The sequence below is a fragment of the Silene latifolia genome, chromosome 10 (genome assembly GCF_048544455.1).
Source record: "Silene latifolia isolate original U9 population chromosome 10, ASM4854445v1, whole genome shotgun sequence".
NCBI classification, from domain to species: domain Eukaryota; kingdom Viridiplantae; phylum Streptophyta; class Magnoliopsida; order Caryophyllales; family Caryophyllaceae; genus Silene; species Silene latifolia.
The window spans coordinates 160,742,191-160,767,172 of NC_133535.1; the positions used below are offsets into that span (position 1 = coordinate 160,742,191).

Genomic DNA, 24,982 nt, shown 5'->3' on the forward strand with positions numbered 1-24,982 from the left:
ACAAAGACGGTAATTAGTTATTTTATACAAAACGAGTCGGAAATATTAAAGATAAAAATTTAATATAAAGACGGTAATTAATTAATTCAATTGTTTTATAATACAAAAACGGTATTTAATTATTTTATACACAACGAGTCGGAAATATTTAAAGATAAAATATAATATAAAGACGGAAATTAATTATTTGAATTGTCGGAAACTATAAAAAATAAAAAAATATAATACAAAGACGGAAATTAATTATTTTATACAAAACGAGTCGGAAACAAAAAAAAAATGAAAAAAAAAAAAAAAAATACACGGACTGGGCCCTGGACGAAAAATTCCTTCGTCCATAATGGGCCTTGGACGAAGGAATTTTTCGTCCAAATTTCGGTATTGGACGAAAAATTCCTTCGTCCAAGGCCCATTATGGACGAAGGAATTTTTCGTCCAATACCTGGGCTGGACGAAAAATTTCTTCGTCCAAGCCCAGTCCGTGTAATATTTTTTTTTTTTTTTTTCAATTGCTTTTTCAAATAAATCCGTCACAAAACTATCATAATTCCGTCTACATTCATGGCATCTATCCTAATTCGGGATTCAAACGATAATAAAACATAAATTTTTAACAAAACTAAATCGTAAACTAACCTCGTTACTAGCTTCATTGTTGGAATCGTTGTTAAAATCGTTCCCGTTCATGTTTGTTAATTACAAAACCCGACTTCTTTTTTTGTTTGAATTTTTTTAGTGAGACGGTGACTTGTGTTTTAGTGAGACGGAAATGACATTTGTGTTTTGAGACGGAAATTGCATTTTGGTGAGACGGATATGGAGTTATGATATGGAGGGCAAACTTGGAAATTTACGTTAATTGTCGACGATATTTAGTAATTTGTCGACGACGTATAGCAGGACCCAATATATTAGCTTTGCTCCATGGAGCTACTTGTTTAAATGGACCCACAAAAAGAACGTAGCCAATAGGAAAATAGTGGTCTCATTTATAGTGTTTTAATTTTATATTTAGAAATTTAAAATTGAATAAAAAAATAGGAGAGTGTGTTTGGTGGGTCACATCAAACTAGTAGGAAATCGGCTTCACTGTTGGAGTAAGTTGTAGCTTGAAATGAGTTTAGCTCAAAAAAATAATGTGGCAAAGGTAAGCTAGTACCAACTAGCTTATCATTGTAGATGTTCTAAGTCGACGAGTATAGTATTCTAGGACAATTCCTTACCAAGTGGTTTTATAAGGAGGAACATTTATAAATGACCATTTTATAATGGGTTTTTTTGTCAAACACAACCTTTAAAAAAAAAAATTCTTCCAAACACCACCTTTAAAAAAAAAAGTTTGTAAAACACAACCTTTAATAAATTTTTTGTTGTCAAACACGACTTTTTGGCCGAAGGACTTAACATTTTGTAATGGGGTAACTTTCCGTCGATGTTTGAGATAGCAAACGATGTCGGTTTGAGGCGTTTTTGGACTCGTTGAAAAGGTGAAAATACAAGCTTTCCAGGGGTTATCAATACGATGGTCAAAGGCGGCCTTACGTGGGGTCTATTGTTGTGTAAAGTAAGGCTGGTCGGAGAGATTAGCGAGTGGTCGGGGATTTTTAGTGAGTCTTTTAAAGAGTTTATGATGCTTTGTTTGGTCTGAAAATTGGTATGTAGGTAGCGGGGAGTGTAAGGTAAGCCGTAGTTGTGTTGTTTTTTATAGTTGTTTGTTGTAAGTGGTGGTTTGAGGTGAGTGAATTGACCCACAAAAAAGAAATCCTACTTTGACATTCTTTTGAATGTTTTTTACCTTTCAAATTAACTCCCCTCGAACCACACTTGTAACCAACAACCACAAAAAATACTCTTAGGAGACTTGAACCCGGGTCTCCTAAAAAATGTTAGAGAGTATCCAACACTTCTTTTAACCCTTAACCAAATGGTCCATACTCTACGGGCCAATCAGCCCTACTCTCCTTGGACCAGATTGCACTGAATTGCATAACTTGTTTTCTCGAGTGGAAGCTGAACTACAGTCTATAAGTCGACGAGTACAATATTCTAGGACACAATTCTTTACCAAGTGGTTTTATAATCACAAATTGTTACTTTAGACGGACAATATCCGTCTAAAGTTGTAGACGGGTCAAATATCACACCATGTTACCACTTTTAGAATAAGACAAACAACAAGTGGATATCACTACTTTGTCTTACTATGTACCTGATGACATATTTGACTTGTCTACATTTTAAATGGATATACCTATCTAAAGTGAGACTAATTGATTTATAATACGGAGTAACATTTACCAAAGACCGTTTTATATAAGTATTTGTGTTTCACTATTATCGTAAGGGGTTGGATCCGTTTTACAACGATGTCAAAACCCATCTTTACAAATTTACAATACACTCTATTGGGTAGTTTTGGTAAAACCATTCGATTAAGTTGGTATCCATTTGTTCCATCAATAAGAAGACCACAAATACATCCTACAACCAGTTGTATAATAGAATTGTACAACCGCGTCAAAATTATTGAGCTCTTGCACAAAGTTGTTGAGCTATTTTATAAATTCTTGAGTTATTTTAAAAAGTTATTGAGCTTAATAATTATTCTGTTGAAGTCAATAACTTTGTACCATAGCTCGATACTTTTGTTAATAGAGCTCGACATCTTTGTAACAACGCCCAATTATATTGAATAAGTTGTATATACAACCAGTTGTATATACAACCAGTTGTATAATACATTAACTGGAAGAAGACAATGTTAAGTGTCACCTCGCCTCGCACCTCGGTCCCATTATTTTGAGCTAACTCTTTAAACAAAATTTTAGCTTACACAAGGCATGATCATTGAGAGGAGTGACTTCATTTTAGGAATCATGTCAATGGTGATACAACAGCTGTAATGTAATAAATCAGCCTTGATAAACTAATTCAACAAAAAATTAATAAAAATCACAACTAGCTGGAATTTACTGTATTAATCAATTAACATTGGCGTAATTTTTAATTACCTTGACCAACTCGTTTTAAAAAAAATTATTTAAATTTAATTAAGGTCAATATAAGAATATGAAGACTTGGGATTTTCTTGAATGTACCAATCGAAAAGATTAATAATGACGTTAATTGGAGAATTGGGAATAACAATATGATATTCACTCAAAGAGAACGTAACGGAGTAATGTATTGTTCAGCACAATACTCAGTACACAAATTAGGCATGCATGGGACTTCGTTTAAGTAGGACTTTGCGCAGCTGTTTCTCGTCTCTCAATGATCATGCCTTGTGTTAATATCCGATAACAGCAATTCTATGGAACGGCGATATTTTCCGTGTATTTTGGCATACTTAGAGCAATAGCAATAGAAGAACTCTACATAAAGTTCTTATCTTGCCATGTCACATTTCATTAATTCCAATGTTTAAGAACTTTTATTCACAATAAATGACATTTTTATAAAGTTGTTAAATGGAAAATAGTAAATACGTAATTGGTATTCACAATTTTCAAAGTCATGTTTATTGGTCCCCAAATTTCCATGTATAAACAACCAAGTTCTTATTTTAGAACTTAATTCTTAAAATTAAGAACAACCTTATAGGTGCAATAGAAGAATTTTTTATTTTGAGTTCTTATTGATAACCCCAAAAATAAGAACCACTATTGCTATTGCTCTTATATTAGTATTATTATACCGCCGGGCTGTATTTATCATTTCTCTTACAGTTTTATAAAATCATTTGTAACTAAAAATAATTATCACGCACAAATGAACGGGGACATTAGTAAAGTAATATTACAAGTCGATAATAATTAATATTTACCGGAATATTTCGTTTTTCTGCCTAAAAAATACGGAGTAGTTAAGAATCAGCATCACTACAATAATTTTTCATTCAAAAATTCTTGTGCTCTACGGGAGTACGGTACTCCTTACACCCAAGTCATCAGAGGCGGTTCTAGGATTTGATAGAAGGGGGTGCGTAAAATTTTTTAACAATGAAAATATCGAGTTATATGAAAAAAAATATTGTTTAGTTGGACAAAATGTATGATATATAACATTAAATAAAAATTGTTCAATACAAGGATAGAACCCATGACCTCTAACTAAGAAATAGTCTCAATAACCACTAGACCCACATAACTAATGTGCTCCTTTACTAAAAAATACTCTAATTATTTTTCGGGAAATGGGGTGCAGATGAACCCCCGCCAAAAACGCCACTGCAAGTCATTATAATATTCTATTTGGTGGATTGTCTTTGGGTGTAAGGAGTACCGTCCACTAAGAGGACACACAATTTTTTCTTTTTCATACACACTCTAAAGGCTAGATTCTAGAGTTTAGACTAGACACACTAACTTTTATAAGTTTTACCTGTAAAATCTACATAGTATAAAAGCCGAGTTATTTCGTGCATTCCTATTGGCTAATGACTTGAAATTTTTTTATTTTAGTGGATCCCCCATGTTTTTCATCCACATTTAATTACTATCTCTCATATTTTCTTTAATTAACTCTACTTTATTTCCTACCTTTTTTAAATAAATATCTTACACTATATTATGTTTTCTTATGTATTATAAAAAGATTAAGGTACACCTATAAAGTGTATATATATTGAAGCATAATTAATTATTCCTACATAGGTATATATTGAGGGGATAATTTCAAAAAAAAAAATTGATAACTATAATTATATTAGTCTTTTAAGTTATAATTATTTGGAATTTTGTTTTTAATATTTATGCATTTGATTAAATTGTTGAATATATATAATCCCGTGCAATGTTGTTGCACGGGTATAAAACTAGTACGGAGTATAAAGAGGAAGAAATGATGAGGATTTTGTAGCAATAATTGAGATATATCCTTTAACAGCCAGTATACGATGAACTGCGTGATGGACATAAATGGTAAAATCAGCAGAGACATCTGTAATCTGTAAAATGCCAATTGCAAGCAAATATGCATGCAACATTTCTATAGTATAGAAATCACACATATTCTTGTATAATATGACCTTATACAACAATACGGTAAAACATATTTCTTTTAATGACCAATTATTGTGTAAAATAAACCGCCTTAATTGGAGATCGACTGCAGTCTGCATTCGTCATGGGTGTCAAGTTTGTTTAAACATGACTTAATACTTAATTGATCGTAAATTTTAATTTTAACTAGTTGTTTCGATAGAAAAGGTGGCCGTCCTGATATACATGATTCACATGCTATGATGTTTGTCGGCATTTTGATTTTATCTGATACATTACATACATACACCTAAAGTCCTAAATCTAATACTCCCTCTGTCCCGGTCATTTGTTGTCCTTTTCCATTTTGGAGTGTCTCAGTCATTTGTTGTCCTTTCTATTTTAAGAATAAATTTGATGAGTAATTTGATCATTCACACTCAATTTGTTCCACTTGTCATTTAGCAATTGGCCCTCTTCTCTTTCCTTGGTCTTTGTGCCAAAACCAAAGGACAACAAATGACCGGGACGGAGGGAGTATAAAGGTAACGGATGCAAATTTTTTCGTCATTTATATATGTTATTTTTAATAGTATAGAAGTTAGGTCACTTTCTGATGTACAATAATCTAAATAACGTAATATATACAGTATCTGTAATAATAAGGGATATATGTATCTATGAAGACAAGACAATAGTACGTAGGGAAGGAAACAGCTTCATTCCATATTTTGTTCTACTTTATACGACAAACCAAATGGTACCATTTTCATAATTATAATAATTTATAATTCACATTAACCCAATTTGTTTGAATCGTATCAACCAAATGCAAAACTCCAATCTTGAAAACTCAATTATTTTCAATTGAATGATATAAATTTTATTGATATATTCTCACTACATGCATATGTTACGACGATTTTTCCACTGTTTATACTTTATAGATACGGAATATATTTTTGTAAATAAAATTTGTATCAATTTTTTTTAAAAAATGCAATACTTAATTCACCGATTTGAAACCAAGTCACGTTATATTCTTACATTACAATCTTATATCGGTTTTTGAACAGTAATGTAACTTATCGACCAAAATACAAACCAATCGAACATTCATAGAAGCAATGGTGGAGAATTTGTAGTTAATTTTCAAAAGATGGTCGAGTTTCTCTACTCGTTCACACCACTGAAAACTTTCGTCTCCAAACAATAAATCTTAGCTTCGTCACTGGGATTAATATATGCATTATATCCAACATTATCAACTCACCACCTAAGGGCTACATATATAGAGAGTTAGAGACCACGTTCCTTTATTAGCTATATATTGTGCTTTCCCAAAACAGTCATTAAAGTTAATTAGATCAATGGTAGCAATAATTTCATCTCACCACTCTAGCTACCTCCCTAATTTAAGTAATTAATTAACTATAGACACCTTAATCTAGTATACTTTGAATAAATTAAACAACCTGCCACCTAATTTACCTCAATATAATTCACTACTCTCCCCTATTTTATACTACAAATTCTTATTTAAGACGGAAATTCAATCTTAAAAAATACTCGTAAATGGGTAATGTTAAATACAGTCCATTGAGTTGTATTTAAGCATTTATATAAAGTTCTTCCTTTGCCACGTAAAATTTTGACAATTTCAATAATTAAGAACTTTTTGTTGCAATGGAAGAACTTTAAACAAAATTCTTTAATAGGTCATAATTAATTTGCTATCTCTCATCAATTTCTTGTTTTTTGGGAAGAACTTGGTTCTTCTTTTCAAACCTAGTTTGTTCATTTAAGAACAAACTTTATTTTGGAATGGGACAAATTTTTTCTAAAAGTTCTTGTTTACAAACCCAATGCAAAAAAACCTTCCATTGCAATTGCTCTAAGATATTCCATATTTGGTACTATTAATTTAGTAATTCAAGACTAAATTAAACATAAACTAGTACAATTAACGCCTAGGAAATGATAAACCCTTGTCCCATCTACCTATACGAATTAGTATTTCACCTGTTTTAAACTTAAAACGGATATAACCGTCTTAAGTAAGACCAACTGATTTTATATACCTCATATTCTCATTACACATACCACCAAAAAAACATCCAATTCTCAACACATACACTTCATTTCACCCATAAATAACACTTCTCTTCTACTTATCATTCAACAAAACACACACTCTAACTCTAGCTAGTAATACACAACAATGGGTGGTCAAGACTCTCCATACCATCCTACTTCTAAACCTTTCCATAACAACAACACAATCCTAAAGAAAAACACTTACACTATTGCCCTCATCATCTCCCTATGCACCTTCTTCTACCTCCTAGGCTCATGGCAAAACCGAGTCAACGGGCCCATTCTCGGGCCCGCCACCTTAACCTTCCTCCAAACCACCAACCTCTCCTCCACCGCTCGGCTCGACTTCGCCGCACACCACGGCACCCGGGACGAGACCGTTTCAGCTTCGGGCCCTCGGGCCCGGTCTTACCCGTCGTGTGGGCCCGAGCGGAGCGAGTACACGCCATGCGAGGACCCGAAGCGGTCACTACGGTTCCCAAGGGACCGGTTGGTGTACCGAGAGCGGCATTGCCCTGCGAAGAAGGAGTTGTTGAAGTGTCGGGTACCCGCCCCGTACGGGTACAAGAACCCGTTTAAGTGGCCCGTTAGTAGGGAGTATGCATGGTATAATAACGTACCACATAAGGATTTAACGGTCGAAAAAGCGGTTCAGAATTGGATTAGGTTCGAAGGTGACCGGTTCAAGTTTCCTGGAGGTGGGACCATGTTTCCTAATGGTGCTGATGCTTATATTGATGATATTGCTAAATTGATTAATTTGGAAGATGGGTCTATTAGGACTGCCATTGATACCGGTTGTGGGGTAAGTACTAATCTTACTATCAATTTTTGCGCAAATTCTTATATGAGACGGTCTCTAACGCTTTATTACACCAAAACAAGTTTTATTAGGTGACTGCGTAAGTAATTAGAGCTTTTCTAGTAAATTGACTGATTTTACATTACATTAATATGAGACGGTTTCATAAAAGCAAATCAGAATTCTTTTCAATGAAATTTGTTTATATTTGGTCTAAATGAAATGTATAAGTCTTATAGATTAAATTGAAATTTGCGAAATATAAATTTTGATGTATGATTTTTGTTTGTTGGGATTTTACCTTACTTATACTCCGTATGAGGTACTCTATATTAGAAATTATTTTCCTAATGTAAAGGGACCTAAACAATTCGCATTTTGATTAATAAATTCTTACTTGTGAGCCTTGCAAGCTTGTAACTACTCACACTTAATTTAAAGAACGGAGTTGTGATTGTAAGATGTCATAAGTAAAAGTTACTGTGATTGGAGTGTTGCAGACTTGTAATATACTTTAAAGTGACATTATCGCTACCCTATGAACGTTAACATTAATTGCATTGATAATGTTTGACTAATTAGGTGATTTAATTTTAATTTATTTTGATTGATTTGTTAAGTCTCCATCTTATATTATACTAGTTGATTATAAATTTGTGGAGGATATTAAGATAAGAACAGTCCAAATAAGATTATTTCTTTGTGGAAAATAATGCTATACGTGAATAGTGTTAATTTTGTCACGAAGTGTAAAGTGTATAAATAATTATTGTGTTATTATTATTTTATGTGAAATACTGGACCGGTCAGAAACAAGGGAGGTACTGAGCCTAGGGATGGCAATGGGTAGGGTCTGGGTAGGGTCCGCCTAGACCCGGACCCGACCCGATATTTTCCCTTTGGACCCGTATCCGACCCAGACCCGTAAGGGTCTAAAATTTGAGGACCCATACCCGGACCCTATGGGTAAGGGTAGGGTCTGGGTCTCTCTACCCATGGTCCGAGTTTAAATTTACCACTTTAAGAATAAGATTTACAATATAAGGGTCTATAATATTAAAAAAAAAAAAATCATACTACTTTAACATTATAAGTTTATTAATCTGCCGTTAATGGTGGTGGTCGGTCGCAGGCTATTAGAGAGGTGGTTGTCAGTCGCGTATCAGTGCTGTTGTGGTGGTTTTCTTGTGTCAGTGATGGAGTGGTGATATTGTCAGAAGAGTTTGGTTGAGTTTTATCATTTTATGAGATGAGGGAAGAGAAAGAGACTTTAGTTTTATTTCTACAGTCTGCCAGTATGAATTCAGAAAAGAAATAATTTTGAATTTTTTTTCTTTAATAAAGGGTCTAAGGGTCGGGTATGGGTCTCATAACTTAGACCCGGACCCGGGCCCGAAATATTTTCTTAAGACCCATACCCGACCCATACCCATTGGGTCTGAAAAAATGAGACCCATACCCGACCCATTAGGGTCCGACCCTCAGGGTCTGGGTCGGGTCCCCGACCCACTGCCATCTCTAACTGAGCCAACTGAGGTAGTAGGTAAGTAGTACCAACTTCTTTTTGCCAATAAGGTCTTATTTGTCAGAACAACTAACTTGCCTAAGTTAAATATAATTGTCCAATTTTAGTATGTCACACATAAATTAACCTTCCCAAAATATAGTACATTGATAATGATTGATGAGTGGTGAATAAGGTAAAATTACATACGATGTTATTTCGTAAGTTAGAACGATTAAATCGAATTCATTTTGATGTCAATGTATGGAATTTCTGGACTAATTGTGATTGTTCACCGTTGGACTTGATAACTTGTTTTAGTAGTATAAAAGGGGTCTTACTGTCAATTATGAAGTTGACGGATTTTGAAAGCAGTTCATAAGTAGTCAACTAAATAATTTTATCAGCTAATTAGAATGACATCTATTATTAGAATTCAAAATCTGTGTTCTGATTGCGAAGTTAATTGAATTGTGATGTTTTGTATAGGTAGCTAGTTGGGGAGCATATCTACTATCAAGAAACATATTGCCAATGTCATTTGCACCAAGGGATTCTCATGAAGCTCAAGTTCAATTCGCCTTGGAACGTGGTGTTCCGGCTTTGATTGGTGTTATAGCTTCCAAGAGACTCCCTTACCCTTCAAGGGCTTTCGATATGGCACATTGTTCTCGTTGTCTTATCCCTTGGGATCAATATGGTAAAATCACTATTTTGCCTCAATCGATAATTAACTTCAGTTCCTGCAAACTAAACTAGAGTTTATGTCCTTGTTATATCGTTATTTTAAATGTGTGATTAATAGAGGCTTAATCAAAAGGAGGTCGACCCTAACATGGATTTCGTGGGATTCAGACGAATTGGTGATTGAACTTTGTAATTTCCCGAAAATACCCGCTTTTTTAATAAGCCGAACACGCGGTCCAACCCATAAACATCCTTAATTTATGTGTCATAATTAGTCTTACAACAAATTTCAATGTAGATTACCAATTATTAATTGTTTTTTATTTATTAAACTTGAGCAGATGGATTGTACTTGATTGAGGTGGATAGAGTACTCCGACCCGGCGGGTATTGGATCCTTTCGGGACCGCCAATCCGGTGGCAGAAGTATTGGAAAGGGTGGGATAGAAGCAAGGAAGACTTGAATGCAGAGCAAACTAGAATTGAGAATGTAGCCAAAAGCCTATGTTGGAATAAAGTTGTTGAGAAGGGTGACATTGCTATTTGGCAAAAACCAATTAATCACTTCAATTGCAAACGTACGCATAAAGTTAAGTCCACCACACCTTTTTGCCCTTCTAAAGATCCCGATCGCGCCTGGTTAGTTTTTTTTCTTCTTTTTCACATCTCGTTCATTATTTTTAAAAACGATTTTTTAACTTACAATAATTTTCTATAGAAAGTAAACTACATTTTTGCAATGATATGGTAGACGATCTTAAACTAACACGATACTCAAGCATTTCAATTTTAGTTAAAACGGTATAAAAATGAGTTGTTAAAAAGTAATTGTGTCTATCGCGGAGATTTAGTGACATATATCTATATTTGGCAGTTGCAATCGAGTCTAAGTAATAGGAACATGTAATATTATAGAAAACCACTTATATATGTTTGAAATAGGGCTGTAAATAAGCCGAGTCTGGCCGACAAAGCCTATCAACAACTCTCAATCATTGATGAAAAGTCGAATAAAATCATACTCCACTTAACATTGCAAAAAATCAGTGCATAAACTTTACATATCAAGTGGAATACTTTTTTTCTTTTTTGGATAAAAACACACAAAACAAAACAACTTTGTTAGAATATGTTAACTTCAATAATCAATCACTTGGTCCCCTTTAGAATGTTTATACTGTATTAGTCTTATTATAAAACGGGTCAAATATTATCTCATATAAGTAAAAGACAATAGTTTATCATTTTCTAGGCATTCTGTTTTATTTAAAATGAATACGTCTGTTTTAAGCAAGAATTTTGTTTAAGACTGTTTCGCAATTGGATATGATCGTCTTTGTATATTGTTTTTATGTATAAAAGTGTCGTCTTATACAGTAAGACAATCTTATTCTATAATCCGTGTTAACTTCTATAACATTGTTTGGAACAAATTACCAGGTACACCCCATTGGAAACATGTCTAACCCCATTACCAGAAGTCTCAGAAAATCAAGAAACTGCAGGAGGAAAACTATCAAAATGGCCAGAAAGATTGAATGCAACACCACCAAGAATCAAAAGTGGATTAATTAAAGGAATAACAAAAGAAAAATTCAAAGAAAATACAAAATTATGGAAAAGAAGAGTATCATATTACAAAACAATAAACAATCAATTAGATCAAGCAGGAAGATATAGGAATATTTTAGATATGAATGCAGATTTGGGTGGTTTTGCAGCAGCTTTGATTAGTGATCCTCTTTGGGTTATGAATGTTGTTCCTGTTGAAGCTAAGGTTAATACTCTTGGTGTTATTTATGAGAGGGGCTTGATTGGCACTTATCAAAGTTGGTAAGTTTAACTTTCTACTCCCTTTGTTTCGATTATTTTTTATTCGTTGTTTGGAAATACTGTATGATAAAGCGGTTTGACTTGGGTTCTGGTCGGATTTTGGAATATATGGGTTATAAGTCATTTTGGGTACGAGTCGTTTTGAGTTTGAGTTTGGATTGTTTCAAGTAAAAGTTAAGTCGTTTTTAAGTTGGCTTGTTTTGGATTGGGCTTTTTAGGGTCGGGTTTGTGGGTTAAATTAATTCAATAAGGTCGGAATTACCATGTTTTAGTTTGTATGATCAAAAGAGAACTAAGTTAACAAGAAAAAAATATAAATGCGAGTTGTATAATTGTTGAATGAAATACAAAGGGCAAATAAGTCATTTCATATCATGAGATGTCTTAACTTAAAGACCGTTTTAGAGTCTATATTCCAATTTTAAAAGAATTTTTTTTTTGGGAATATAGACACTAAAACTGTTAAGTTAAGATCTCTCATAACTCTGTTTTTACTTTTATCTTAATTTGAATATAAATTATAAATACCGTCTTATTTTATGACGGTGTTAACCAAGAATTTGAGAACCCAAGAAATGTGTAGACAATTAACACGTATGAAGGGAACATGTCCTTAAAACAATCGTCTTAATATGCACAACTTTACTATTTGCAACTTTCAATGGTATTTTGTGTAGGTGTGAAGCAATGTCTACTTATCCAAGAACGTACGACCTCATCCATGCTGATTCAATTTTCACATTATACAAGAACCGGTAAAACACTCTACCCATTACCCAATTCATTGAAAAAAATAAAAATTGTTACATTTTTGGTACTCGAATTACACAATTTTATCGAGTTAAGAACAACTTTGACATATGTCAACATCGTTTCTCGCTCCCTTTTCCCTACAAAATATGCCATTGTGTAATCAGTGGTGAAGTTAAGGAGGCTAACAGAGGTGACTGCCCTTAAAAATGGAAAAATTCTTGAAATTTATGCTTCCAGTTATACGACGGTAGTATATGTCTTAGATGAAAAGGTCAAATGTGCTCCCATTTGCATATTTAGGACAAACCTTTTGTTAGTTTCTACGCATCCTTCTTATGTCTCCTAACGAAAAAAGTCTGAATTTCCGCTCTTGCAGCGAGTTTCTCTTACGACGTTATGAAAGATTCAAATGTACCCCCAATTGCATATATAAGAAACGTTTTGTTTATGTCTCGTTTACCATATCTGACCCGTTTTAACTTTTAAGTTGAATCCGGGTATTAACATATTGCCATTTTAAACATGAATTTTTGTTATAACTCGTGTTATTTACATTTTTCTCCTTATATTACTTGTAGATGTGAAATGGAGGACATATTGCTAGAGATGGACAGAATATTAAGGCCAGAAGGAAGTGTAATATTTAGAGATGATGTAGATGTGTTGATTAAGGTAAAGATAATAACAGATGCATTAAGATGGGATAGTCAAATAATTGACCATGAAGATGGGCCTCTTGTTAGAGAAAAACTTCTCTTTGCTGTCAAGACTTATTGGACTGCTCCTAAATCTGATGAAAATGAGCCCAATATGGAATCATAGCCCAAACATTAATTAGCCCTTTTTATATTTATTTTATCGGTTTTTCTAATGTGTGTTATAACCGCACACAACAAAAATCGTAATGTTGTGCCTTTAGGGCACACGTTAGAAAAGCTGTTAATTTATTTTATTTTATTTTTTTAATTGTGGGATGTGAGATTTTCCTTTTGTTTTATTTGGAGTAATTCTTTGGTAATTTGTTGACAAAAGTGTATTTAATTCCAATGTCATTGCATAAGTGTTTGTACCACAAACTATTGTTAATTATATAATTTTAATTTGATAACCTAGTTTATTATTTTTTTGGATTTTATTTGTTCGCAAATGGTGTATGTAATAAATCACGTATTTGGTCAAAATGATGATATGAAAAAAAAACACGAAGCAGTTGCTCCGACAAAATTGATTTGCTTTTTCTATTGTAGCTCACTAATTAGCCTCGACATTTAAAAAGAGAAAGAAAAAAGCAAGTTATGCAAAATAAGATAGCGAAATTGGGTGATACTGACTACCAGTGGCCGATCTTCGAGCAAACATTCAAAAGTCGATGTTTAGACTATTATCTTTATTTGTGTGTGAATATTTTAATACTCAATCATGCAGGAGGGGGATGATAATTTTACGCTTAAAGATGAAAAATCATGAGGGGTCAGCCTCCTTCCCAGCATAACTAGGGGTGTCATTGGGGCGGGGCGGTGGTGGATATAGGCTCTCCCGTACCCGTATCCATCAAGAAAACTCGTACCTATCCCCGCCCCACCACCCGTGGCGGGTACAAATTTCCAAAACCATCCCCGCCCCAACGGGTAAAAATATAAAATCGTACCCGCCCCGCCTACCTATTAACCCGCTACACCATAATTTTATTCGATAAATTTTTCATAAAAGTTGGTTTAATCACTATTAATTTCCATTTTTTTTTGAATTTACCTTTATAATTTTAATTTTTCACCAAATAAATTAGTAAAAAACTTTATAAAATAGCTATTATTATCGTGCGGGGTGATAGCATTGTTTTGTGTCGGTCTAAGAGGGTGATTTTATCACCCTCGTGTCTTTTAATATGGATCTTTTGGTTCACTTTTCCTAACAATTGGCAATCGGTTATATGGTGGTAACTTGTGCATTTTTACTCGGTTGAGCACATAATCCTTATGCATGGAACCCGAGCGGCAATAGAGCACCTTTCAAAGGTCAAGATAAGGCACAAGAAGACCACTTGTAACCCGGAAACTAGTTGGGAGAAGTAGGAATGAAGACTAGAAGAAATGAAGGCAATTGAAGAGGTCTAGCTCGTGGAAAATAGAAATCCCAAAATGCGAGCCGGTGCGCGACTGCAAGAAACAGTCTTGCAGTGCGCACTATTGCGCGAGCCGAACAAGATTTGCGCGACTGCGCGGCTACTCCGCTTTGGGGTTTTTCTAATCTCGTTTGTGGGCTTCTTAAGTGGAAATCTTTCTAGGTTTTCGTGAAGCCCTATATATACCCGAGAAGTTTGAAGACCTGGGATTATCACCTACCATCATATCATCTCTTTTAATCTCATTCTTAGGGTTTAATCTTGTAATAATTTAGAAGACTATTTGGATGCAAAGTTGTAATCTTTCTTTATTTCTTTGGGTTTTGAAGACTATGGAAGGCTAAATCCTTCCCATCTTGGTGTAATTCATCCAAAGTTTCCAACTTTGGTTTTGTAAGACTCTTTTAATCTCCTCTTATTTATCTAATGAACTTTTCTTGTGCTTTATATCTTATGTTGAGTAATTGATTGTTTGGGTTGGCCATCCTTGCATGTTATTTACTTGATTATTGCAAATCCTAATGAAATGGTTTAATTTAGTTGGGATTGTTGAAGCAAGTTTGTTGTTTGTTGATTTGGTTTAAAGGATTCATGCAACAAATAGGAAAGTTCATGTCTTTTGCTCATTTGTATGGTTTAATCTTATGAGAAATTGATCCTAGCTTCATCTTTTGGTTGAATTCTTAATGCTCATGCTTAGTCTCTTGTCATGGTTTAATGATTTGTTGCTTAAGCTTGAAGGATATGTGTAGATGGTTTAATTTGCATGTATCAACATCTTGAGGTGATAGTATTGGGTAGAAATTAGGAGGAGAATTCTAAAAGAGTCAAGCTTTACCATTGTTGGTTACTAAGGGAGGATTGCACCAAGTTCTCTTAATTATTGAATCATCTTACTCACCAAGTGTTTGTTATATTGCTTGTTAGACTAAGGTTGCAAATTTTACTTTGTTTCATGTCACCAATCAACTCAAAAACCCCCCTTTTTATGTCCCTCTATTGTTTGTCATTGTGAATAACCATTGTTTGTTTATAATCTTGTCTTTAGTAATCAATAGTTTACAATTCAAGTACTTAGCTTAATAGACCTTCTCTTGGGTTCGACCCTTACTTGCACTATATTACTTTATCATTTAGAGTAGTCTAGAGTATAGTTTGGCTTATAAATTGTTAATTTGGTACGCTAATTCTAGTATATTAACGACCTAGTTTATTGCATTACCAAATTTTGGCGCCGTTGCCGGGGAAGGGCAACATAGCTAGAACTTGAGTTTGTGAATTTATGTTTAGTTGTTTTATTACTCCTCTTGTTGTTAGAAGTAATAGGAAGTTCTAACTTGTTTGCTTAGTGCGAAGGTTTATGTTTGGTTCCCCACAACACGGTGAATCAACTCCCATGGAAGAAGACGCTTTTGGAGCCTATTCATGGTTATTCACTAACCCTTGGTACCAAAGAGCCCAACGAGAACGTAGAGTAGAAGAACCACCTTTAGAAGCCCCTATTGAAGAAGATCCTATTGACGTAGAGCCAATTGAAGTGGAATACCCTTCAATGGCGAATGATACTAGAACTATTAGGGAGCTCCGGGCAAGGAATTATGACACTCAGCCTCTTTGCATAGCCTACCCACCCATGGGGGCTAATGCCAACTTTGAATTGAAGGGCTATTTCATTCACAACCTCCCAAAGTTTCATGGACATGCGGGAGATGACCCAAATCGCCATCTTTCCGAATTCCATATGATGTGTGAGGGTGCCATTCCAAATGGTGTCACGGAAGATCAATTTAAGTTGAGAGCTTTCCCATTTTCACTTCAAGATGGGGCAAAAGATTGGTTGTTCTACCTTCAACCGGGTACAATCCGTACTTGGAAGGACATGAAAGCGGCTTTTCTTGAGAAATACTACCCCGACTCAAGACATAACCATGCAAAGAAAGCCATCACTTCTCCGGAGCAAGATGCAAGTGAGAGCTTATATGAGTATTGGGAGAGATTCAAGAAGTTAGTTGCTCAATGTCCTTACCATGGCCTTAGTGGTGATGACCTTTTGGTCAACTTTTGTGATGGTCTTACACAACAATACCAAATCATGGTTAATTCCGCTACGGGTGGTGGAGTTGACAACTATTCCGTGGCGGAGGCAAATGAGATCATAGAAAGGTTGGCCGCTAGCACAAGGAACTATGGAAGAAGCCGAGGGTCAAAGACTCTTAACTTTATTGAGACACCTTCTCCTTCTACCCACAAGCTTGAGAAAACCGTGGATGATCTCACAAAAATGGTTGCTCAACTAGTGGGGAACAATCAAGGAGGAGCACAAGGATCTAATGTGGAGTGTAATTTTTGTCAAGGGCCACACCCAATGGAAGCTTGTCCCATCATGGAAGAGCAAGGAATAAGCAAGGAGAATGTAAGTGCAATGGGGTATGGGAATTACAATGCTAGAAATCCTCAAGGGGGAGGATACTACAATTATGACCCTAGTGGCAATACTTACAATGTTGGGAGTAGAGACAATCCTAGACTTGGTTGGGGTGGTGACACCTCAAAGAGTTTTGTGAATGGTCAATTCAACCACTTGAGGGACCAAAATTCCCGACAAGGTCAAGGTTCAAACTCTCAAGGGAATAGGAATGGGAATTTCAACAACCAAGGTAGAAACCAAAACCAAGGTCAATCATCCCAATTTGGCAATCAAGGTAACAACAATTCTCAAAAGGAACCAAGTGTTCAAGACTTGCTTAAAAACATTTTGCAAGAGCAAGTCAAAACAAACAAGAGGCTTGACAAGATTGATGCCGATAAGAATGTTAGTGATGCCAAGGTTGCCAACCTAGAAGTCCAACTTGGCCAAATGGCCCAAGAACTTGCCAAGAAAAATCAAAGGACCTCAACTTCTATTCCCTCCACTACATTTCCTCCTAGAGAGAATGCTAGTGCCATGACATTGAGAAAGGGGAGAACTTTAGAATCCCCTCCCAAGAAGAAGAGAAGGGGCAAGTCACAAGAAAGGGTTATTGAGGTTGAAGATCAAATTGAAGAAGAACTTGTGGTTGAACAAGGGAAATGATCATCTTCAAAAGCTAATGAGGAAAAAGAGAGGAGTCCTTTGAGCATTGACAAAGGAAAGGAAGGAAGCACCAACACAAAGGATTCACTCCAAGAGATTGAAAAGGAATATGAACCGGAGGTACCATTTTCTAGTGCCCTCACAAATCCCAAGAAGTTTGATAAAGACACCGATCTTTATGAAACTTTTAGGAAATGTGAGGTCAACATCCCTCTTTTTACTATCATCAAAACCGTTCCTAGGTATGCAAAGTTTCTCAAAGAACTTTGCACCCCTAAACGGAAGCCAAGGAAAGGAGTAGAAAGGGTCACGGTTAGTAGGCATGTCTCGGCCATTTTCAAACAAAATCTTCCCAAAAAGTGTGATGACTCGGGCATGCTAACTATACCGTGCTCAATTGGAGGCAAAGATTTTGCTAGAGCTATGCTAGACTCGGGGTCCTCTATTAATGTCATGCCTTATTCCATTTATGAGACCTTAGAATTGCCTCCCTTGTCTAGGACCAATGTTGTGATCCAATTGGCGGACCGTTCCACAATTCACCCCAAGGGTCTTGTAGAGGATGTGTTGGTAGAAGTTGATAAATTCATATTTCCGGCCGATTTTTATGTTTTGGATATGGAACCGGACTCTAAGGCTACACCCCTCTTGCTAGGGAGGCCTTTCATGAGAACCTCTAAAACCAAGCTTGACATGTATGATGGAACTTTGACCATGGAATTTGAAGGGAAAGTTTTGAAATATAATGTGTATGAGACGATGAAAAAGACCGATGATTTGAGTTGTTGCTACTTTCTTGACAAGATTGAAAGTTTGGCAAATCGGGTTTACCAAATTGGTCATAGGGACCCACTTGAGGTGGCCCTCACTAACAATGTCGAGAAGGAAGGGTTGCGGTTTTTGTTGTCTCATGATGTGCAGGAAAGTATAGAAGCATTGGAAAAGGAAGAACCATTAGAAGAATCAAAGGAAGAAAAAGAAGTGCAAGAAATTGAGGACGAAATGTCGAGCAGAGGCGCGACTGCGCATGCCCAATGCGCGCTGCGCAATCTGCGCGACTGCGCAACCCCATGCGCAGCCTGCGCAATTTCCAGCCCCTCTAAATCGTGTTTTTCTTCCTATTCCTATGACAATCCATCCACATTTCTTCCTTTAGAGGCTTCCCTTGAGAGACCCCTTCCATCCATCATTAAACCACCCACCCCCAATCTCAAACCACTCCCCGACAATTTGAAATACATCTTTCTTGGGGCAAATGACACTCTACCCCTCATAATTTCAAACCAACTTGAGAGTGATCAAGAGAGGAGGTTGGTGGATGTTTTGCAAAAGTATAAAGAAGCATTTGGATGGAGCATCGCGGATATCAAGGGGATAAGCCCGAGCACTTGCATGCACAAAATTCGATTGGAAAAGGATGCAAAACCCGTCCGGCAACCACAACGGAGGCTTAATCCACCTATGATGGAAGTTGTCAAGGAAGAAGTTATCAAACTTCTTCAAATGGGTATTATCTTTCCAATTAGTGACTCCCAATGGGTAAGTCCTACTCAAGTTGTGCCCAAGAAGGGAGGGGTGACGGTAATCAAAAACACTCAAGGGGCATTGATCCCCACCCGTTTGCAAACGGGATGGAGGGTGTGTATTGATTATCGCCGCCTCAACCAAGTCACTTGGAAGGACCATTTCCCCCTACCCTTTCTAGATCAAATGCTAGAGAGGTTAGGTGGGAAAGAGTACTATTGTTTCTTGGATGGATATTCCGGGTATTTTCAAATCCCCATTCACCCGGAGGATCAATCCAAAACAACCTTTACTTGCCCATTTGGTACTTATGCTTACCGCCGCATGCCCTTTGGATTGTGCAATGCCCCCGGCACTTTCCAACGATGCATGATGAGCATTTTCTCGGACTATGTGGAGCGCATTTTGGAAGTCTTCATGGATGACTTCACCATCCATGGGGACTCATTTGACTCGTGTCTAGACCATCTCGCTATAGTCCTATCACGGTGCATAGACTCTCACCTTGTTTTAAATTCTGAAAAGTGTCACTTAATGGTGAGTAGTGGAATCGTGTTAGGACACATAGTGTCGAAAAGAGGGATTGAGGTGGATATGGCAAAGGTGGATGTGATTAAAACCTTACCGTATCCATCTAATACTCGAGACGTGAGATCGTTCTTGGGACACGCGGGTTTTTATCGAAGGTTTATTAAGGATTTCTCCAAAATAGCTAACCCCTTGTGCAAACTTTTGCACAAGGATGTAGAATTCGTGTTTGATGATCATTGTAGGGAAGCATTTGACTTGTTGAAGGAAAGACTTGTATCGGCCCCAATCATTCAAGCACCCAAGTGGGATCGGCCTTTTGAGATCATGACCGATGCAAGCGATTTTGCCATTGGAGCCGTGTTGGGACAAAAAGATGACAAAGCTTCATATGTGATCCAATATGCTTCTTCACTCTTGAATGACACTCAACGGAACTACACCGTCACGGAAAAGAAATTTTTAGCGGTGGTGTATGCCATTGAAAAATTCCGGGCTTATCTCTTGGGTGCAAAGGTCATCATCTATACCGATCATAAGTTTATAAGGCAACTTGTAGACAAGAAAGACACCAAGGCAAGACTCATGAGATGGGTGCTTTTGTTGAGCGAGTTTGACATAGAGATCAAGGACAAGCAAGAGAGTGCTAATGTGGTGGCCGACCATTTGAGTAGGCTTCACATCAATGAAGATCTCGTGAAGACTATGGGGGTAGTTGACGGTAGCTTACCACATGAATCCCTTTACTCCATGAAGGCCGTTGAGCCTTGGTATGCCAACCTTGTCAATTACATGGTCACCAAGAAGTTTCCCACCTCACTTTCATCTAGTCAAAGGAACAAGATCAAGTCCGATTCTAGATTCTATATATGGGATGAGCCATACTTATGGAAAATGTGTCAAGACCAAGTCATCTGACGTTGTGTGCCGGATGTGGAAATTCCATCCATCCTAAAGCATTGTCATGAGTACGCTTGTGGGGGTCACTTTGGGCCTCATAGAACGGCACGTAAAATCCTTGAGTGCGGTTTCTATTGGCCCAAGTTGTTTAAATATGCTCATATTTTCGTTACTACTTGTGATAGATGCCAACGTTTTGGCAACATATCACGTAGGAACGAAATGCCCCAACAACCGATGCTCTACTTGGAAATTTTTGATGTATGGGGAATAGACTTCATGGGGCCATTCCCTAACTCCTATGGATACATCTACATCCTCTTGGCGGTCGACTACGTGTCTAAGTGGGTGAAAGCCATCCCCACAAAATGTGATGATGCAAAGACGGTGCAAGCATTTGTCAAAAGCAATATATTTTCAAGATTCGGCTTCCCAAAAGCCATTGTGAGTGATAGGGGGACTCATTTTTGCAACAAGGTGATCTCAACCTTGCTTCAAAAATATGGTGTGCTTCACAAAGTTTCTACGGCATATCACCCCCAAACAAATGGCCAAGCGGAAGTCTCTAACCGGGAGGTTAAACACATCTTGGAAAGAACGGTCAATCCCGACCGAAAGGATTGGAGCAAGAGGCTTGAAGATGCTCTTTGGGCTTATAGAACGGCTTATAAGACCCCAATCGACATGTCCCCATATAGGCTCATTTATGGGAAGGGATGCCACCTTCCCGTCGAAGTGGAGCACAAAGCCTATTCGGCAATCAAAGCTTTTAATCAAAATGTCGATGAGGCGGGATTGCACCGGAAGCTTCAAATACAAGAATTGGATGAGCTTAGGCACAATGCCTATGACAATGCTAGCATCTACAAGGAAAAGGCTCGGCCTTGGCATGACAAGATGGTCACAAGAAGAGTTTTCAAAGAGGGAGAAGATGTGTTGGTTTTTCAAAGTCGCCTCAAGAATTTTCCCGGCAAGTTAAGGTCAAAGTGGTATGGACCTTACAAAGTCAAGAAGGTTTTTCCCCACGGAGCGGTGGAGGTGGAAGACCCGACCTCGGGGAAAGTGATAAAGGTAAATGGGCAAAGGTTGAAGAAGTACTACAAAGGAATCGAACTACAAGGTGAAGAGGATCTTCTTTTAGAAGATCCAATTTATAAAGATTGATTCTCCAACATTGACTAAGTCGAGCCATCGACGTTAAATAACGGCAAATTTGTAAATATTCTATCCCAATTTCATTGCTTTCTTAGAGTAGTTTATTTCCGCAATTTAATTCCGCAATTTATTTACTCGCATGTTAATTTTCGTTGAATTAATTTCATTTGCATTTGACATGTAAAAAGGCACTTGAGGTTTGTTTAATGATATAGTGATTTGCAAGAACCCTCTTGGAAGGCGTGCCCAAGAGGAGATGAGAGTCGGGTTTGGTGAACAAAGTTATAGGAAGAGACCAAAGAAAAGAGAACAAGAAGAAATGGGAAAAATTTTGGCTAAGGAGAAAATTTGGAATTAAAAGAACAAGAGTCAAAAACTACGAAGCATGGCGCAGCCTGCGCATAAGGCTTGCGCAGGTGCGCAATTTTGCGCAGGCGTGAACAGTGAATGCGCAGCCTGCGCAGGTCTGCAATCTCGTTTCCTTATCCTCTCTTATCCCGTGTTTCATCCTCTTATTTCACCAGCATTTTTTCGACAACACCCAAACTCCCCTCCTCTCATTCAACAAAAATTCAACCAAATCACTCCATATCAACAACAACCCTCCTTCTCATCACCAATTTCTTCACCAAATTCATCCTTGGCATCAAAAACACCATCAAATCTCCAATTTTCTGACAAAAATCCCCCAATCTCCCAAACCCTAGAATTTTTCCGGGTTGATTTGAAGCTTGTTCAAGTGGATTTCTGGGTTATAAAAGGGTTTTTATGCAACATTCTTCCGTATTCAAGCAAGATTGAGGATTTTTTCGGGAAGGTATAACAACTTTCTTCACTATCCTTGTCTTATTTTTTTTCAATTCGATCTCCTTTGAGTAGTTGAGTTGATTTCTTGATTGTAATTACTTGTTTGGGGATTGTTGGCAATCATTTTCTGTTAGGGAAGGCAAATATTCAACAAAATTACCTTAGCTACACAATTTGGTGCTAGTGCACACAAGGTGTTTGTTGAATTGCCCCTTAGAAAATTTTTCAGATTTTTGGTTGTTTTTAAGTGGTTGTTTTTGCAAATTTAAAAGAGAACAAGATGGTTTTTGGTCTTGGCAAGGGAAAATCTAAGAAGAAGGGTGACTCGACCAACCAACCTCCACCAAATGCACCACCCAAACCTTTTAAGGGGGATGAAGGGTTACCAAACAACCTTAAGACTCACTTTAGGTTCCTTGAGAGTAAGCCCCTACCGATCTCCAAATTTCTTCACCCAGAAACCTTGAGGGATTTGGGTATTTACGACCACACCCTTGCCTTCCTCACCAAGGTGGGGTTAGAGAGGTACATTAACCTTCAACTTCGTACCTACCCCGCCTACACCTTAGAATTCCTCTCAACCATCGAAATCACGGGGGAAAGAGGGAATGAACGGGTGAACTTTAGGTTGAACCGAACTTGGCATACCTTAAACTTTGAGCGGGTAAGGGAAATTTTGAGAATCACCAAACCACCCTCCTCCTTAAACTTACCGGGTACGGCCTTGGACGATACTTGGTTTGGGCTCACAAGAAAAACTCCCCGGACAAACAATGACAAAATCTCCTCAATCACAAATCCCCCCATCCGGATTCTTACTCGGATGATTTCATGTTTTTTCTTTACGATGGGGGAACCTACCAAACTCAATGATGGAGTCCGTGAGTGTTTGTGGGCAATGTTGCCCGAGGGGAGGGAGTGCTTGGATTGGGCAAGGCTTTTTGTGGTTGGTGCGGCCAAGCAACGTGAGAAGAAAGGAAGTATTAATTGCGGAGGTTTGGTCACTCTTTTTGTGGCTAGTTTGGTTGGGGATATTCCTAAGAGCAACCTCAAGTGTGGGGGAATCACCTATACAATGAAGCGGGGTTGATAGAGACTCACATGATTCTTCCAATGGATACGGTTCCATGGAGTTGTCATTGGTTAGGGGAGGGGAAAGTACAATACATGAAACTCCCTTTGAATGGCCCCCTCCCGAGTGGACCACGTGCCCGGGATTTCTTTTGTCCCCCCGAGGGCAATCTCCCCAACCCACCCCCACCAAAAATTCGGAAGAGGAGAGCCGTTGAATTCTCCCATGATCCCCAACAAGAAGAAGAAAGAGAAGTTGAGATTATTGAGGGGGGCTTCCATGAGACCCCACACATTCCTTCATCCTCCCATCCGCCTCAAGACACTCCTATGTTTGAGGCCGGAGGTTCCTCAAGTCCACCTTTACCACCTTGGCAACACCAAATGTTTAAGTACTTTGAGGACACCCGGGGGACGTTGGAAGCGATTAGTGGGAGGGTTGAGAGCTCCCATTCTTGGCAACAACAACAAGCGCCGAGATTGGAGAGTTTTGACCATTTTCGAAAATCTTTTGAGGAGCATAGAAGGTTGGTAGATGAGGCCGAATTGGCCCAAAAGAAGATCCTTGAAGACATTGCCAAGAGGCAAGAGGAGTCTCTTGCATGGCAACAACAATGTGCCAAAGCTTGGGCGGAAAATCAAGCCATGTGGCAAGAACAAAACAAGTGGCGGGAAGAAGTGAGTCAACAATTTGGGGTGCAAAACGAAAGGCACCACCAATACCTTGACGACTCCTACTACGACGCCAAAGCCCATGAAGACTCCTTTGGCCTTATTAAAGGCCTTTTCGGCATGACTCTTCACCCCAATGACCCAACCTACCAACCCCCCATCAATGAAGCTCAAGTCAATGCGGCCTACACAAGGGCCCAACAAGAAAGAGAAAGAAGAGAAAGAAGAAGAAAGAACCGGGGGGCCTATGAGCAAGGCGAAGGCTCGGGCCCCTCCAACTAAATTTTTGAAGAAGTTGGTGATAAGTAGTAATTTAGCGTCATTTTACCCATGCTTTTATCTTGTGTTTGACTCGATTTTGTGTGCTTTAAATGTTAAAAAGCTCATTTTGTTAATTAATTAGGAGTAATTAGTTTTATTACATTTATCGGGAATAATTGTTTTATCTCAAGTATATGGTAAGTCCTCTCAT

The 24,982-nt window shown here is 37.4% G+C and overlaps 1 protein-coding gene across 1 annotated transcript; it reads left to right on the top strand.

The window, feature by feature from the left end:
• Nucleotides 1-7,090: 7,090 nt before the first annotated feature.
• LOC141606734 (putative methyltransferase PMT15) lies at nt 7,091-13,770 on the top strand. Its single transcript, XM_074426006.1, has 6 exons — nt 7,091-7,884; nt 9,875-10,085; nt 10,414-10,711; nt 11,513-11,905; nt 12,583-12,660; nt 13,237-13,770. The coding sequence occupies exons 1-6, from the start codon at nt 7,204-7,206 to the stop codon at nt 13,478-13,480; spliced, it is 1,905 nt and encodes a 634-aa protein (XP_074282107.1). The 5' UTR covers nt 7,091-7,203; the 3' UTR covers nt 13,481-13,770.
• Nucleotides 13,771-24,982: the final 11,212 nt, after the last annotated feature.